Source organism: Callithrix jacchus, chromosome 8 (assembly GCF_049354715.1).
Source record: "Callithrix jacchus isolate 240 chromosome 8, calJac240_pri, whole genome shotgun sequence".
In the NCBI taxonomy this organism is placed as follows: domain Eukaryota; kingdom Metazoa; phylum Chordata; class Mammalia; order Primates; family Cebidae; genus Callithrix; species Callithrix jacchus.
The window spans coordinates 130,110,212-130,129,010 of NC_133509.1; the positions used below are offsets into that span (position 1 = coordinate 130,110,212).

The 18,799-nt window shown below is 51.4% G+C and overlaps 1 protein-coding gene across 12 annotated transcripts in view; it reads right to left on the reverse strand.

Moving 5' to 3' along the window:
- Positions 1-17,182, reverse strand: part of CLMN (calmin) — a 137,240-nt gene extending 120,058 nt beyond the window's left edge. For 5 of the 12 annotated variants that reach the window (XR_013521514.1, XR_004730119.2, XR_013521516.1 and 2 more), the window contains exon 1: positions 16,422-16,665. Coding sequence is in view for 8 of the 12 variants with exons in the window: in XM_035261396.3 (XP_035117287.1) it covers positions 16,422-16,650 (229 nt within the window). In the remaining 4 variants the exon portion in view is untranslated. Of the gene's footprint in view, positions 1-3,501; positions 3,738-15,978; positions 16,149-16,421; positions 16,666-17,039 lie in introns of those variants that run through there. The other 7 variants (XR_013521515.1, XM_035261399.3, XM_035261397.3 and 4 more) reach the window with 4 other exon arrangements.
- Positions 17,183-18,799: the final 1,617 nt, after the last annotated feature.

The window sequence follows — 18,799 nt, forward strand, 5'->3', positions numbered from 1 at the left end:
AGCAAGAAGGACCAGTGGTCACAAATTTGGCAAACTCAAAGAAATCTACATCTTCAGCCAGTCATGGTGGCTCACACCTGTAATGTCAGCACGTTGGGAGTCCAAGGTGGGAGGATCACTTGAGCTCAGGAGTTTGAGACCAACCTGGGCAACATAGTGAGACTCTGTCTCTACAAAAAATAAACAAAATTAGGCGTGCTGGTGCGTGCATGTCATCCTAGCTACTTGGGAGACTAAGGCAGGAGGTCTGATTGAGCCCAGGAGTCCAAGGCTGCAGTGAGCTGTGATGGCGCCACTGCACTCCAGCCTGGGTGACCAAAGAGAGACCGTCTTAAAAGAAAAAACAATGTGCATCCTCAGTGACAGCAAGGAAAGATGAAAACCAAGCCAATTTATAACCCAGAAGTCCCAAAGGGTCAGGAATTAGTGGTGGCAGTATCTCTGGAAATGGGGTTAAAGTTCAGGGACACACTAAGAGGATGAGATGAAAGAACCAGCTGGATCCATGCATCCACTCCCCCATGTCTCCCAGCTGGGTGACTGTCCCTCCTCCATCAGGCACAGGACTGGAAGTTTATTCTCTAAAGAGGTTAAACAAATACTAAGAAGATCTCAATGCAAGTTGTGCCGAAAACAGGCAGATTAAGTGATTTTACACACGCTACATAGAGAGGACCAATCCCCTCAAACTCACTTCCTTCTTGCAGCTCCCAAACCCCCCACTCCTCACCCCCAGCAGCCTGGCCTTGACCCTCCAGACAGGAGACTGTAAGACCCTTCCGTGGGGAGTCCAGGCAGCCCAGGAGGAAAGATCTAAAGATACTGGCATGGGGGTCCCCATGAAACAGTCCAGTGGGTCCCCATGAAACAGTCCAGCCAGGAAGGCCACCCACGTGCTCAGGACCTACAGAATGCTTATTAGTCTCCAACTCTTAAATGTGAGAAAGCAACCAAGGACTACAAGGTAGTTAAAGAAAGAAACCTCTAACACGAAAGCTTCAGATCAAGCGAAGCCAAGACATAGCTGTGCAGAGAGAAGGAGGGCACACGTCCATCACATCCAGTGTGCGCCTGGCCTGCTCTAAGTCCTTCACGTCTAGTAACTCATGCAATTAGCACAGCCCCCAAAGCAGACATCAGTATTATTTTTCCCACTGCACAGATGAGGCCTTTGAAGAAGAGAGAGGTTAAAAAACTTGCCCAAAATCATAAAGCTAGTAAGTGGCAGAGACAGGATTCCCAACTAGCGATGTAGCTGCATGACATTGAGCGCTGTGTGAGCCACCTCTCCAAGCTCTGCCCCAGCCCTCTCCAAGCTCCGCCCAGCCCTCTCCAAGCTCCGCCCAGCCCTCTCCAAGCTCCGCCCCAGCCCTGTCCATCGTTACCATCTACAGCGAGTAAGAGAAGATACTGTCGTGAACAAGAGGCTTCTCTAAAGAATGAGAGTTCTCACAAATTACAAATGTGACAGGTTAAGATACGAAATGTAAAATTGATGGAATCTCCCAGAAAGCAAAACAAAAAGCAAAAAAGATTAAAAAATAGAAAAGATAAGAGAATTGGAGGATCAGCCCATGAGGACTGATATCCAAATAAGTGGAGTTCTAGAAGGTCAGAAAACCACAGAGCGGAAATCATAATGGATCGTCCAAGAAAACTTCCCAGACTGAAGGATAGTTTCCAGATAGAAAGGTCTCACTAAGGGCACAGCATGATGGATGAAAAGAGACCAGCACGAAGGCAGGTCACCTTGAAGTCTCAGGATGCTGGGGACAAACCAAGGCTCCTGTGAGCTTCCAGAGAGCATGAAGCAGGCTTCACACAGAGGGTCAGAGATGGCTTCACCCTTCTTAATAGCCACCTAGAAGCAGGCAGACAATGGAGCAAGGAACATTTCAACACGCTGAAAGAAAATTATTTCCAACCCGGAGTTTGATGCCCAGCTAATGCAGCCATCAAGAATTAGAGAGTATGTTCATTTCCCCATATGCAGATTCTCAGAAAATCTACCACCCAGTCTCTCTCAGGGAGGATGTGCCGCTGTATTCAAGGGATGAAGGTGTCAGAGGAAGGCAGGAAGCAGGATATCTGACCCAGGAGAGAAGTGAGGAGGACCGCAGGTGACAGTGACAGGCAGTCCAGGTGACAGCTGTGCCCAAAGTACAGAGGGCAGCACAAGTTCAGACTGAAGCAGGTCAGAGCCCCAGCCTTGCTCAAGAAGAGAGAACTGGCCAGGTGTGGTGGCTCATACTTGTAATTCCAGCACTTTGGGAAGCCGAGGTGGGTGGATTACTTGAGGTCAGGAGTTCGAGACCAGCCTGGCCTAATGGTGAAACCCCTGCTCTACTAAAAATACAAAAAAATTAGCTGGGTATGGTGGTGCATGCCTGTAATCCCAGCTACTTGGGAAGTGGAGGTGAGGCAGGGGAATCACTTGAACCCAGGAGGCAAAGGTTGCAATGAGCCGAGATCACACCACTGCACTCCAGACTGTGTGACAGAGCGAGACTCCATCAAAAAAAAAAAAAAGAAGAAGAAGAGAGAACTGAGACACTTTCCCTGATGCATCCAAACAACTTAAGGAGATATCTAGAACAGACACAGAGTTTCAGATGAATTAATAAGTACATACCCCACCACTAACAGCAACAGCAGGCAATTTTTAATTCCAAAGAAAACAAAAAGCAGACCAGGTAAGAAAAAGTGACCACTATTTACTACACAACTGAGCTCTGAAGAGTACTGACCTACTAGTGACAGTGTAAACCCCAATTACTGATCTTACCAAAATCATGATGAAAACATATTGGGAAATTGAGAGGGGGGCAGATTTGAGGTTAAAGGAAGCAAAGAAGAGTCCCACATCTTCACCTTCTACCGGTTTCTAGTAAGAAACCGGAGCCTAGAACCCAAACACCAAGATGAAGAAATACATGCATGTGATTTAGAGACATGGAAGAAAATACTAAAATCAGCTTAAAAAAAAATACAAGCCATCCTCTAGGAAAAGGGGCCTGGATGTCACTGTTTTCCATACAAACGTTAAAGAAAAGGCAAGGGAATGGGGAAAACAGGCATTGATGAAGGCGTGCGACCTCACTGAATGTTCTAACCACCAGGAGAAGTTGAGGTTATCACCCCTTTCCACCAAAAAGACATGGTAGGGCTCACAGCTACCCACAGCTGGTCAATACTAAAAACAGGCTCAAACCCAGCTCTGCCAAACCCAGCATCCACACTCTCCCTTCGATTCCACGTTCATCCATTCAACAGTGTAAACTGAGCACTCTCTAAGCCTGGGTCATAATGGTGGCCAGGGCATACTCCAGCGCCTGACCCAATAGGGTTACTGGTCTACCCGGGCAACCCACAGTAAACAAGCCATCACTAACAACAAATCCAAGTGGAGAAGTGCCTACCCCACACAGCCTCGGCCTATGACTCCAGCACGTCCTGCTGTCCCTCTTACTTTCCTCACCCACTCTGCAGCCCATCACTGACCTGATGGCATTGCGACATCTCTTTCCCCTACAGGTCAGCTGTCACATGCTACTTCATGGCCCCTGCCCATGGTGCTCCTGGGAACTCAATACAGGCCATTGCCCGGGGCAACCTCCTGCTCTCGGAGCCCAAGTCCCTTGGCCTTAAATTGGGAGGTAACACGTTTAGTTTGTTTTAGATCAGTGTTAAGCTCAAAGGCCTGGCCAGCTTTCCAAGAGAGAGCTCCACACTTGTGTACGTGAAAGGAGAGTAAGCAGTCTTTGTAGACCAGCCTCCAGGAAGCCGCTGGTGACTCTAGGGGACTGCAGCAAGTCCCTGGAGACACCAGAGTGTGTGGTGAAACCTCACGTCCACTGCTCACTTGCTGAGAACAGGGCAAAGCCACTGAGCCCCTGTGCCCTTGAATTCTGCATCTGTAGGGACCCCAGAGGGTTACATCAGCGTTAAATGACACAATGGAGACGGCTCTGCTTTATCATCTGTCAACACCATAACTCAATGTGGGGACCTGAGGGTGGTTCCCACGGCTGCCTCTGCTCACTTCTGCCATCATTCAAGGTTATGAGAATTCCATCTCCTCAATTTCTTCGGATGGGATCCCTATCCCCACTCTTTTGAGACCTGCCCCTGAAAATGACCAGGCAGGAATCTTCAGTCAATAAGTCAGCCTTTGTTAGTTCAAGAAATCTGGTGCATAGATAACTCTAAACAGAGCCAGCTGGGTCACTGAACCGACTCTGATAAGGCTCAACAGCAAGGCTGGCTGACCTCTTGCCCAACACCCTTTAGCCAGGGTCCAGTTTTCTTTCTGGGTTCCAAGTCAGTTGCCCTCTCCAGCACCACCTGGTCCTTGATCTACTGCTGGACAGTCTCTCTCCATGTCCCCAAATTCAAATCCCATCTTACTACCCGGTCCCTGACTGACTTCATTCTCCCAGATTGACCTCTGATTCCTGGTTCTGCCACTTCTTAGCTCAATGGCTTGGAACTTGTGACAATGTCACTCAGCCTTAGTTCTCGAGCTAATAATAATGCCCACCATCAGGGTTCTTCCAAAGACTTGGCACAGGGTCCTGCACTGCAGTCATCTCTCTGCCTACCAACCCCCTCCCTGCACACACTCCCCATGATCACATCAGTACCCTAGAACCAATAAAGACAGTCCCTGAAGTAATTGATTTTTTTTTTTTTTTTTTGAGATTGAGTCTCGCTCTGTCTACAGGCTAGAGTACAGTGGTGTGATCTCAGCTCACCGCAACCTCCACCTCCCGGGTTCAAGCAATTCTCCTGCCTCAGCCTCCTGAGTAGCTGGAACTACAGGTGCGCGCCACCACTCCCAGCTAGTTTTTGTATTTTTAGTAGAGATGGGGTCTCACCACGTAGGCCAGGATGGTCTCGATCTCTGGACCTCATGATTCACCCACCTTGGCCTCCCAAATTGTTGGGATGACAGGCATGAGCCACAGTGCCCGGGTGACTTAATTGATTTTTATACAATCTGTACTGTATATTATACATATTGCAACAACAACAATACTGCAGGCTGTCTTCTGTAACGCAGGCTGCAACTCCTCCAACATGGCCTGACAAGGAAGAAGCCGTGCTCACGCATGGGGGCCTTTTTCAGCCACACGGCCATGTATCTGGAACACTACTGGAATGTTTAGTTGCATTTCATCCTTGTTTTATAAAAATAAGTAGAAACAGAAAACAAAAAGGGAAGTGTGGTTATCCATGATCATTACTGGTTTGATAAACCTACAAAGGAGACATCAAGGGAACTGGGGCCCCAAGACTGTGGGGCCAACCCCATGGGGGAGGCTAGGGAGGTCGGAAACACAGCATGACATCATTCGACAGCACTGAAACAGTGAGGCAGGATTGGGACTTTTTCCATTCTTCGGCAATTGAGGTCCCTTGTAATTTGCATGTCTAGCCTGGGACTTTCAATATGTGATGGAATATTACCCAAAGTTGGAAACTGTCTACAACTTTTAGTTATATTAATGATTGTCATTAAAACACCATATTTTAATGATGTTCTCTTGTTTTCTAAACAAACTGTGATATTTCTTATCAAGTGGAAGGTTGTTTTCCCAACACAACCAGGACTCGGCTTGCTCTAGGGTAGCTGCATTTCCAGGGTTCATGCATCTCCACTCCAGAAGAATACAAGGATTAGAACAGAGCTGTTATTGCTGCCGGAACATGTTCAGTCCCAGAATCCACACAGCAGGGTATGTAGCCAGAGGACACTATGATACTACCCTCTTCATCCCAGGGCCACAGGGCACAGATAAGATCACCATGACATGACGCCAGCAACTTCTCTGGCCTCCTAGGTAAAGAGTCTGTTGGCTCACGCCAGCCTCTCCCTTCCTCTGAAGCCCACTCCTGCCCTTTGCCAGGAAGCCTGTGAGTTCTCCAGCCAGGTGGTGGCAGCCCTGTGACCACAGCCCTGGTCTGTGCACGCTCAGCTAAAGCTTGCTGCCCCACCCTGGTCTCCACCAAACTCACAGAGAAACCTACAGGGCAGTCCAGCTGTGCAAATATCTCCCCAGTGTGTCTCTTCTACGGAGGTGGAGAAGGCTTGATGAGCATTTATTATTCATTTGCATATGAGATTCTCATGGCTGCTGGGACAGATTACCACACACTTAGTGGCTGAAAACAGCACAAATATATTCTCTTCTAGTTCTGAAGGTCAGAAGTCTGTATGGGTGTTACTGGCTAAAACCAAGGTTAAGGACAAGGCTGTGCTCCTTCTGGAGATTCTAAGTGGAATCTGGGTCTTCCCTTTTCTGGCTTGTAGAGGCCTGATATGGTTTGGGTGTGTGTCCCCTCCAAATCTTATATTGAAATGTGATCCCCAGTGTTGGAGGTGCACCCTGCACTGGCTCGCATTCCCTTCCACTGTGATTGGAAGCTTTCTGAGGCCTCCCAGAAGCAGATGCCGGCACCACACTTCCTGAACAGAGTGCAGAATTACAAGCCAATTAAACTTCTTTTCTTCTAAATTACCCAGCCTCAGGTATTTCTTTAGAGCAATGCAAACATCGCCTAACACAGGCCCCTGCGTTCCCTTAGCCTGACCCCATCCCGCAGCCCACCACTCTCAACTCTGCTTCCATTATCACAGCTCCTCTCCCCCTCTCTCTCCGACCCTCCTGCTTCCTTCTTATAAGGAGGCTTGTGATTAGTTGGGTCCACTTGGATAATCCCAGATTATCTCCTTATCTCAAGATCCCTCACTTAATCACATGTGCCAAGTCCCTTTTACCAAGGAAGAGAACATATTCACCAATTTTGGGGATTAGGATGTGGACATCTTCCAGCGGAGGCATTGTCTAGCCTACACCGGTTCTGAAGACCTGCTCCGTGTTCAGGGCTGGAAGGACAAAGATGCATTCGCTCCACTCAGGGGTCCACTTAGATCCTTGAGTGGACTCAGAAGGCATCTGTGGGGGCTCAGAAGGGCCAGACCCCAGGGCTGTGAGTTCTGCCCAGGAGGGCACAGACAGGGTCCAAGGATGTCCTGGGCACAGTCACAGTCATTCTCTGCAGAAGGGACTGTGTAGACAAAGGCATTGCAAGGGGGAAATGGCGTGGCCTGTGGGCAAAACCAGAAGACACCTGAGTGTAGCTGTGGCCCAGTTCCTTCAAGGAAGGGCAGGCGGTGTGTGGGGGTGGGGGCGGCGGGGGCAGAGCACCCAGCAGTGCTTCTTCCCAAGGACAAAGAAGCCTCACAGAGAGATGGACGGGGTGTGAGAAACATCATCGGGCTGCAGGCCCGGAGCAGGCCTTGGGGACAGTGGACCACAATCTCCAAGAAACAGTGGAACACATGGGAACCAAATAAAAAGCGGTGCTGGAGGCAGGTAGACAGTGGTCCTGGCAACTAACAAGGAGGATGTGTGCAAAGGAGGCAAGTATGGAGAGGTCCAGATGGGCCAGGACTGATGGGACACGGGAGGCGAGGGAAGGGGCACGTGAGCAGTGCCATCTGAGGGTTCAGGTTCCTCCACCACCAGACTGGCAGGTCACCTCCGAGCCCCCTCCCCACCCGCCGCCCCAGTTCTCAGCTAGAAGGGCTCAGAACACTGCTTTTAATTATGTCATACCATAGAGAATTAAAAATAGTTTTTAAAAGGAGAGGGATATAAATATCACAAAGGCTCCTGGCTACATGGAGCACCCCCCAGGAGAGGAAAGCAGGGTTGGGGCGTGCCTCCACCCTTGGGGCCTTGGGGCCTTTACCGTTAGACCCGGAGGTCTGCAGTTCTGTGGGAGCTGAACGTAGTTCTGGTCGACAGCAAAATGACCCAGGGGCTTCCTTAAATTCCCCAAATCCTCCTTGGTTTTCCTGTGCCTTGGGGACAGTGGACCACAATCTCCAAGAAACAGTGGAACACAGGGGAACCAAATAAAAAGTGGGACAGAAATAAAAGGTGAAGGAATAAGAGGATGTGTCCAAAGGAGGCGACCACATGGACCCCTCTGGAACGCACCATCCAGCATTTCCCGGCCCAACCCTGGCTTCCATCATGTTGGGGAGCTTGCAGGGGCTCTCCCCGACCCCACCGGCCCTCTCCACACACTTCTCTACCCTGTGGGTCCATGGGGCAGATTTTTCTCTGTGCCTCACTCTCTGCCACCTTTTTCATCCCAGGGCTACAGGACATAAAGATGACCACTGTGACATGACATCACACGTTCTCTGGCCTCCTGGGTAGACAGTCTGTGACTCACACAGGTCTCTTGCTTTTAGGAAGCCACCCCAGGGTTCTGCAGCCAGGTGGTGACAGCCCTATGACCAGAACCCGAGTCTATACACTCTCAGCTCAGGCCTGCTGCCACCACCCCGGTCTCCACCAAACTCACAAAGAAACCTACAGACAGTCCAGCTACGCAAATATACCCCTAAAGGCTAGACTGGGCCTCCCTCCCCACCCCCGACTCCGGTAATACCCACAGTGAGCACCCTCAGTTCCTACACACTGATCTCAACCTCACCATGCCCCTGTCCTCTCTGTACTGAGAACTCCTAGCATGTCCCATCCACCCATCCCTCCATCCCCAGCTCCAGAATTTCAGGAGGACTCAACAACCATTATATGACCAAAGGTCCAGGCTTCAAGTGGGTAAGTCCATGTCCAAAGCAGGTTCAAAATGTACCACAAGCAGACAGGCAGCCCTCGGAAAAGAAGGCTGGGCTGCCACACACACAGCACGCATCCCCTGCTGTCATCACCAGAAGCATCTTCTACTCATCATGTGGCCTGGGTCTGGGTTTAGAAAATACAGTTCCTAACTTCCTACAAGAAATCTTCCAGATTGCCGTATTCTGGATAGGAGCCTGGTACTTGCTGACAAGGACACATATTTTCTACTCTGCAGGGCGGCTGGCTGGCCTCACCCCACCAACCCGATTCCAGCCTCCCAGACCCCTATATTCACAACTTGCTGTAGGAAAGAAGGGTAAGCACTTGTCCCACAGATGTTGAGGCTTTCTTCTGTACAGAATCAACTGTGGGACAACAGTGACAAGTGTGGGAGGCATGAGGCAGCGGTTCCAAGGCAACGCCTCGGTTCTGGGATGTGGGGCATCTTGATAGCCTTCATCCTGGGCTGCTGTTCCAAGGCAGAGCAGCTGACTTTAGCAAAAACATCACTGACTGACAGACAGACACACACACACACACACACACACACACACACAGAGCTATACACTACAAACACACACACCTTTCCTTTTGCTGAGAGCATTTTACTAACACTCTCCATTTCTCTGTCTTCCTCTTTTACGACACTGGGCTGGGTGATACATTTTTTTGGTTTCTTTACCTCAACTACTCAGCTGTGCCCATGTCCTAGAAAAGCAGCCATAGGCAATATGCAAATGAACGGGTGTGGCTATGTGCCAATAAAACTTTATTCACAAAAAGAGGCTGTGGCTGGATTTGACCTGTGGGCCATAGTTTTCTAATCCCTATTCTGATAGAAAAAAAGTAGGGGCCGGGAGCGGTGGCTCACGCCTGTAATCCTAACACTTTGGGAGGCCGAGGTGGGCAGATCATGAGGTCAAGATATCAAGACCATTCTGGCCAACATGGTGAAACCCTGTCTCTACTAAAAATACAAAAATTAGCTGGGAGTGGTAGCATGTGCCTGTAGTCCCAGCTACTTGGGAGGCTGAGGCAGGAGCATTGCTTGAACCCAAGAGGTGGAGGTTGCCGTGAGCCAAGATCACGCCATTGTACCCCAGCCTGGTGACAGAGCAAGACTTTGTCTCAAAAAAAAAAAGAAAGAAAGAAAGAAAGAAAAAAGTAGGAAAAAAAGACAAACCAGTAAGGAAGAAAAAGCCAAGATTTTTTGATGCTGTACTTGTGATTTCCAACACTGCCTCTAATTCCTTCTGTGATGAATGCAATCTACCACTGTTTAAAAAAAAAAAAAAAAAAGACATGGGGAAAGGAAAAAAATTTTTATAAAAAGGTTTCTATGGGAACGGGAAGTTCACTTTTAATGGTTCAATCACCCAAAAGACAATTGCTTTATTTTTCTCTCTTCCCCTCAGACACAGGGCAGATGTGATCTACAGCTTATGGGCAGACGGACTTTGTCCAGAGCCTCAGCTATTCAGTGAAAAATTAAATGCCAGAGCATTCCACAGGTCAGGGAGGGCAGTTCATGAAATCTGGGCCTCTTGGGCAAAAGGTTGCTTCCCCAGAGCCGTAGCTCTGATGAGACACCACGCCCCTCCCATGAGGCTGCAGGGTCAGCAGACAGTTCAGGGCTGCTCTGAAGCACAGGCCTAGCTGCTGACACATGATTCTGTGGCGAAACCTCTCCCTAGATGTGCTGCCAGCTGGACCGAGGGCTTCCCTCCCACTGCGGACAAGCCATTTGCAAGAGGGGCTTCAGTTTCACCTGGCCCCTGAACACACTTGTTCCTTGGTACAAATGGGCATGGGTGGAGTCCAGAGCCCCTTGTTTGTCGCAATTGCGGACCGGCCACTAAACCTCCCTAGGCACCTTCACCTTGTCAGCCAAGGAGAAGTCAAAAATGTACATCATTTACCATGTACACCCATATAGCGAAGTTTATGAAATGTAATATTTCTACCCAGGACACTTGGTGGAAATGGGTCTCCAGCAGCCAGCAGTGAAAAGAATCTAGGATGCAGCCAGCTGTGCTTACTAGAGCCCAGAGTCACACACCAGCCGTCCACGCATGCATGCTAGGGGCTGGAATGCAGATGGCACTAGATGGGCACCTGCCAGGCCCGCCACTGCTTGACCACCTTCCCAGGGGTAGATTTGAGCCTCAGATAATCCCAACCCTCTCATTTTGCAAAGGAGGAAACTAAGGAACAACAAGGGAGAGAGATTTGTCAGAATCTCACAGCAAGTTCCCAACAAAGCCAGGACCCCAGCTCAGGTCTTGAGCCTTCGGGTCTTGGCTGTGGCTTCCCCAGCTGCACTGTGCTCCATCTGGAAAAGCCCCTCGAGAAAAAGCCACACCATGAGATAGGGACAGAGCTGGCACTAGAACACGGCCTTTTGCCTGTAATCAGGAGTGAACTCAAAGCCCAGGGCCTGACCCCAGCCAAAGCCAGAAAGAAACTTTCTACATGATGATTCATCCCTTAGAACGCAGCCACAGCCCCAGGGGTAGTGCCCTGGCAGGCAGTTCCTTGAAATGAAACCTCTGCATTTGGTTTCCTTTGGATTTGTATGTAGAAATCTTCAGCGCACTTGCTGTGCCCTCTAAGAGCTGGGGGAGGTGGGCATGGGACAGGTCCCTCCTGGGCTCTATCCCTTCTCTGGCTGCTGGCTGACAGCGACCCGTCCCACTGCTGTGTGCTCCCCTGCTGTGTGAGCCGGAAGGGCTAGAGGTAGACAGGTAAAGAGGGGGAGATAAGGAACTGAAGGAGCGGGCTATGGGTGCAGGAAGCGGTGGGGACTTTTGGGAGAGAAGGTTGGTGTGGCATCCTGAGCCAGGCCACAGGTGACCTTGAACAACAGGTCACCGGGCTTGGACTTCATCCTGTACGCCAGTGCAACCCAGCCCTTCTCATGGTGACACAGGACCACAGTAGTACTTGTCCTGGGTGGACCCAAGAGCTGCCCCGGCCCCCACACTGCAGCCCTCAGCTCACGGGTTGGGAAGCCCTGCTGCAGGTCCCGAAACCTGCCGGCGGCTTGAATAACGTGCTCTAGTGGTTGGGTGGTGGGTGGAAAGCCGTAAAGAAGTCCATCACTGCGGAGTCTGAGCTTGCAGGAGGAATGCCAGTGCCCGGGCCTGAGCCAGTGGAACAAAAGGAGAAAGTGGGCCACATGGGCCAGGGCTGATCCTTCTGAAAACGCAGGCCCTGTCCTGCCTCTGAGCCTGCCTTGAAGCACTTCCAGTAACTTCTCTCCCTTCTGCCCTGTACAACCCAGAACCTACGCAGTCAAGTTTCTGGCCTTCAAAGTCCAGGTCAAGAATGACAGCATCAAAGCCCCAAAGCACCAGAACGACAGGGGAAGATGGCCCAAGGCAGAACTGACCTCTGCACCGCTAGAATCAGAAAATTCAAGCTCCAGTCTGGCTGGGTGCCCATGACAGTTTCACATCCCTGAAAGGCAGAGACTAGAACCAGCTTTCATTCCCCAGTGTCTGCAAGATGCTACAGGCTAAACAGCGTGGAGAAGGGCTATGGGTTCTTTGGGTGCTGGAGGCTTCCCACACGAACAGAGCCTTCTTTAAATCTGGTCCAACACCCCTTTTTGTCTAATAGTACACTGACCCCCAGAACTGGTGGAGCACTGAGCTGGACCCTGAGGCTCAGGCAAAGAGAGAGAGGGAGCACCCAGAGCAGCTTGTCTTTGGAAGGACACCGGAGCCCTCGTAGCCAACAGCCAGGCAGGGAACCAAGGCATAAACCTATTAACTCACCACCTCTAGCGTCAATTTGAGAAAATATGTCCCTGCCTTCCAATATGGCTCCAAGGAATCAGGGACCACCTGGCGGAGGCCGCCAACACCTGCAATTCCATCTTCTCCTCTCCAAAAAGGTTAACAGCTTGGACCACCCCCGTTTTCTTGCAAGAGACCCTGTGAGGGTGGCACAGGCCGTCTGCCCAGAGGGACGTGTCCATGCTCTTTCAAAGGGCTCCTCCTTGATGAAGGCCTTTATGACCTATGCATGTCAACATATACATGAAAATCATATCTGCTCAAGAATCAGACGAACGAAGGTGAGTGGCAGGCCTCTTGGGAGGGGCCATCATTCTGCCCAGCTCACCTTGACCTCCAAAGACAGGTCTAGAAATCTTCATTCCATTGTTTTTTGCGGGGCAGAAGAAATCATACTGCATGGATTTCAGAATCCCACAGTTCAGGGCGAGAGATAAAAGCCTCGGATGAGCAAGTGAGCAGAGGCCAAGCTACTTCTAAGTCAACTTAAACACATAGATAAACGGAAAGATAGAAAGATATAGCTCTATTACTAAACTATTCTTCCCTGAAATGCAGTATCCCAGAGGTCAGAACCTCAGGGCTACCCCTCATTACTGACCCCAGGATTACCCCAACCCAGGGCCCCGGGAGAGCTGAAGCTTTCTGAAAAGAATCAGGAATGCCTGACCCTGACAGCAGTTGCTGCCTGCAGATGGAGGTCGGGAATCCTTCTCAAGCCCTATGATTACAGATCCGTAAAATCCCACTGCAGCCCTCCTTCCATCGCCACGACTGTGGCTACCTGTGCTATAAGCAGGCACTCAGTCTCAGCAGCAGCCCCTCTGCCTGGCCTCCGTCTGCTTCCCTCAACTTTTAACTGCCACCAGCACTGAGTTCAGAAGAACAAGACCCTGCTGGTGGCCCCCATAGCCGATCATGCAGTCACAGAGTAGCCAGCCAACATCCGACAGCCAGTTATGGCAGATGCTCTAAGCTCAGTGCAGAGCACCTTCTGGACTTTGCCCTTTGGCTGAGACTTCCTGAGTACCACAGAACCAAGGAGAGAAAATGCCTATTAAGCATTCAGTCAGGAAACTAACCAAGGGAAAAATCAAGAGAAGACAGATGCTGGCCCCCAACTCCACTCCCAGTCTCTTCTCAGCAATGCTAAGCAAAGCACAACCCGACACAGTAACTCTACAGTGCTAATGTCCTCCAAAAGACATGGACAGCTTCATTCATTCATAATAGCCCCAAACTGCACACAACCCAAAGGTCCCTCAACAGGTGAAAGGCTCATCAAATGGTGGTGCATCTAACCATGGAATAGTACTCAGCAAGAGAGGGAACTCCAGATACAGGTGACAGTACAGAGGAATCACACCGGCACAATGCTGAAAAGAAAAACAGGCTGGAGTACATCCTGTAGGGTTCTATTGAGTATCAGGTTCTAGTGGCAAAAGTTATTTTCAGTAATGAAGATGAAGTTAGTTCCCTTGGTTCTCAGGGGCTGTTACTGCCTGGGAAGGAAGAGCTAGGGTACTTGACCATCTAGGGTGCTGGAAATCCGCATCTTGATCTGGGTGATTGTTACACAGATGTACCCATATATAAAGTTTTGTCAAACTTAGAAATATGCGCACATTTAAACATATACATATATATTTAAAAGTTTGTTTTTTAAATGGCAAAGCCTGTTGATGCTCACATTGTAACTGACATTTGCCTAAAAGTGAGGACAGTTCACTGGGAGCTGAGGGGGAGGAGCTTACTCAGTGAACTCCTACCCAACCTCCAAGACCCATCTCAAATTGTCCCTATTCTGTGAAGCTTTCTCCCACTGTTCTGGTTGTAACCTAATGCCCATATTGCCGGGCATCTCTTCACAACGTCAATCTTCTCTAAACCAGGAGCTAATCCTAGAGGAATGCCGGAACTTGTTGCACCAAGCATTGGTTAGTATGTGCTTATTAAACACCCAAAGATTGCCTAAGAACAGATACATACGCACACACACACCCTGACAGTCCAAACAAAATGGCATCTCAGCAGCAGACACTAATGTCCGCCCCCAAATAGGATGTCAGCTTTTCTAAGGCAACAGCATCCAGGCAGTTGGCTAATTATCAAAAGAGACACTTTCAACATCCCCAGCCCAAGCTCCTCGTTTAATCACAGCAGAAGAGATCAGAGGAGCCCAGAGCAAACTCCGTTTCCAGTGTCCACCCCAGGAGGTTACCAACTCCTTTTGAGGTCACCTCTGCCAGCACTGTCCTTGCCCAAGCTAGGGGCGGGCCAGATCCACCTGGGCTCCCAGGAAACATTCTATCAAGTGTAATGTTTAAACCTGACTGCTGCGCCATCGCCCAGCGGCTGGGGCTCCCTGCCCTCTAACAGTAGTCACTGCCCTTGCCGGGGGAGGGCACCAACAGCCCCATCACCTCTCTGCCCAGGCCTCCCAGGGGGCTCCCAGCCACTCCTAACCATGAACTCTCTAGAAACCCACGCATGCAGGGGAAGCGGTTACAGAAACTTCACCTGCACAGATCAAGGCGGGTGAAGAAGGGCCAGAAGTGGCGTTCCATCCAGTTCTGCAAAGCCCATGTATTAAAAAAAAATAAAGAAAGAAAAAGAAGCTGGAAATACACTTCCACAAAGAACAGCTCTCTTTTGGGTGGGTAGGTTGTGGGGAAAAATTATGGGTGACTTTTTTCCTTCAAATATTTTTGTGCGAAGTTTCCACATTGAATAAATTCTTTTGAAAGAGAAACACACTTCATGTGTGGCACCGCCACCCGCAGCCGCTCTACACCACGGGAGCTTCTCTTTCACCTCTTCTCAGCTACTCCCAGGTAGACGCCTTGGTCCCCATGTCCTGCGCCCAGGCAGGATCCAAGTGGTAGTGGGCTGGACTCTCGCCCTCTCCCTAGTTGGAGTCCTGATCGTGCAGGGGAGGGGCAGCTCCCTGAGCAAAGTGGCCATTGGAGATGGATGCTTGCCTGACCCCACCGATCCGATCCGCACCCCTGGCCCCCCTCTCCCCAACTCACCCCCTGAGGCGCCGCCCACCATTCAATTCCCCTTGCTTTGAAGGTACTTAGAAGTGCGCGAACTCTCACACACTTTCACACGCACACACACACACACACACACACACACGGAATCGCACTGTCTCCTCGCCTCCCTGACCTGGGCCGCCGCCCCCAAGAGCCCACACACAAACTTCTCCAAACTCGCAGCTGTGGCTGGAGGGAGTGGTGACGTCCCCCTAATGAAAATGCGAGCCCTGTCCCCCCAACACACACACGTGTGGCGCCCCACCCCCGGGCAACTGTAAATCTGGACGGGGCCGGACGCCCTGGGGCTTGGGGGCGGGTGTCCAACTCCAGCCCCCCACCCCAAGGCAAATGGCAGGAGCGGTGGGCTGCCGGTGAGCCGGGGCGGCGCGGGGGAGTTGCCAAGTGTCGGAACGGCGCCCCGGGCTCCTCGAGCGCCCGGCTGGGCGATCCCGGGGCGAGCCGGGGCTGCGTTACCTTGCAGGTTCTGCACTCGGATGTCGCTGATCTGCCCGATGAGCTCCTCGCGTTGGAACCAGTCCCACTCGTGCGCAGCCATGAAGCGCGGGCGGGAGGGCCCGGGCCAGGGCGGCGCGGGCGGCGGGCGCGGAGAGCCTGGCGGGCGGGCGCACGAGCGGCACGCACCCGGCGAGGGCGCCGCGGAGCTGGAGCCGCGGCGGGCGCGGGCGGGGCGCGGGAGGGGCGGGCGCAGCTGTCGGGGCCGCCCCCGCTGCGGGCGGGCAGCGAGCGGGCGCGGGGCGGCGGGTGCGGGGCGCCGGGCTAGCGCTCACTCCCCCGTGCGGGGGCGGGAACCCCGGGAGGCGGGAGGCGAGAGGTGGGGCGGGGCGGAAGGCTGGGTCAGGCCGGTTTTTTTTTTTTCTTTCCGGGGTGTTTGTTGATTGGATTGTTTGGTTACAAACCTGCAGTGATGAGACGCGGGTCCCGGCCCCCAGATTGTGATGTCTCAATCAATTGCCGGGTGACGCAACTGGGGATGAGCCCGCGGGTCCCAGTACCTGCTCCAGGAGGCTGCGCGCAGCCCCTCCCTCCCGTCCGGGATAAGACGCCGCCTCCTCCGGTCTCTTGTCCTCTGCCCAATCTGGAGAGGCAGCCCCCACTTGAGGGGACCAGGACCCGAGCCCTGTCCATCTCCGAATCCTGGGAGCCCTGCGTGGGGGGCGTCGAGGGCCTGCGTCGGGGGGCAAACTAGTGTGGAGATGAAGTTGTGGGAGTTCCAAAGTAGGGGGCAGCAGGAGAAGGGCCTCCTCCGTTGGTTTAAATACTAGGAGCCTTTTCCGGTCCCGAGATGCGACCCCAATTTCTGGAGAGGAGCTAGAAGCAGGCCACTCCTAAGAGCTGGGGTACGCAGTGGGGTCTCCGGCCACTGTCTCCAAGTGACCCTCTCTGGGGTCACTTGAAATGACTGAAAATGCCAGGACAGAACTTCCTGTGGAAATTACTGAAAATGCCAGGCCAGGCCTTCCGGTCCCCTCCCCCCCACCTCCACTGTTGAACTCTAGAGAATTCCTGGATCTTACCTTGTTTGGGGCCCACCATGTGGTTTGTGCTGAGTAAAAGTGAGACCCTACAGTTACCGAATTTGCCCAAGGCTGAAGAATGACCTAGGAGCAGGAAGTCCCAGCCCCTGCTTCCAGCTCAGTGCTTGGTCCCCTTCTGTAACAACTAAAAATGGCTTTAAATATGCAGTAAAAGAGGCGGAAAAAAAAAAAAATGGACAGGGCTCACTGGGCGTTTAAACACAGGGCCTGTGTGCATCACTGCTCTGTTCACAGCAATGAATCCTGGAAACCCAGCTGCTCACTAATTACCCGGTAGCTATGGAGGTCCCCCTGAAGGACAGGCCTGTTCCCTTGAGGCGGGGCCCTGAAGGAGGGTGAATCTACCCCCAAGTCATCCATGGGGGCGGGGCTGCAGTCGCCGTTAAACAAGGGGGGGGGAGGGTGGAGGGCAGCAGAGGTCTCTAAAGACGGATCTTGGAGCTGAGCCCTGAAGGAGGAGAGGAACCCCCACTGGCACAGCAGTTTGGGCGGGGGTGGGTGGAAGGAGTATCAGTGGAGACTGAAGTGGAGGCCCCCTCCGGGGCTCCAGGGTTCCAGGGCTTGAGGCAGGAACTTCTCCTGTGGCCTTGATTCTTAATCTTGCGGTCATTTCACACTCTAGGGAGCTGGATCCCTTTCTGCGTCCCGTCCGGTGGAGCCAGGGTGATAGACAGTAGCAGCCAAGCTAATTTTGCCCCATCTGCTAGCCATCTCCCTGTTTTTACGCTTCAATTTATTTGCCGTAGTCGCTGTGGGATGAAGTTGTGCTGAAAACCATTTTCTTTACAAAGCAGAGCTAAGAAAATCAGCCTTCTTCTCCATCCTGAGACAGGTTGCAGGGAATCTGGCTTTAAGCAATTAAAGCCAGATTGGATGTTAGCTGCAGGGATGGGCCATTTTTCATGGTGCAAAGATGACTGGTCTGGGGAATGGACAGCTACATTATTTGGGGAACATTACCCAGGCAGCAACAGTTCCCTAGCAGGGAGGGACTATGATCACCATCAGTTGAGCACCAACTGTATACCAGATGTTGGATGACTCTCAGCCGAAATTACTTATTTACTTTGCAGTAAGGTGGAAAGAATTTTAGGTGTTTTTCAAAAAGGAATAGAAGCCAGTACTGAGCATGAGGCTGGCCTCTAAAAGTTACTTGAATATTCATTGAACTCGTGTGTCAATATCACCCCCATCCCCTTCAGTGTCTCTGGCTCCTCCGTGGAGCACACAAGGTCAGATTGATCTGTGCCCCTCAATCCTGGCTCTATGCTTTTTGTCCCAGCAGTGCTGAGCTGCTGCAGGTCCTGGCCATATCCAGTCACTTCCAGACCTTTGCTCTATTGTCCCCTTTGAAATGCCCTTCCCCTGCTCCCTGCACTTCACCTCTGCCTAGCTAATCCTGCTTAATCATGTGCACCTCCGAGAGCCTTCTCCAACACCCACAGGCACAGCTGGGTGCCTGTCTTGTACGATTTCTTTAATATTAGGTACAATCACATAGTATTCAATGAATGCTGCAATTCTGCTTCCCCATTGCATGGTACTATAATTATGTTTACTTGACGGTTTTCCTCAATAAATTTCGAAGTACTTGAAAACAAGGGCTGTTCTGTGTCTGGCAGAGAGAGAGAGGTCTCAACATTGAATGGATGGATGAATAAATGACTCTCACTATAGGCCTAAGCCCAGAAAGCAGAGAACCAAAGTGAATAAACAGTTGACCTTCCTGTCCCAGGCCC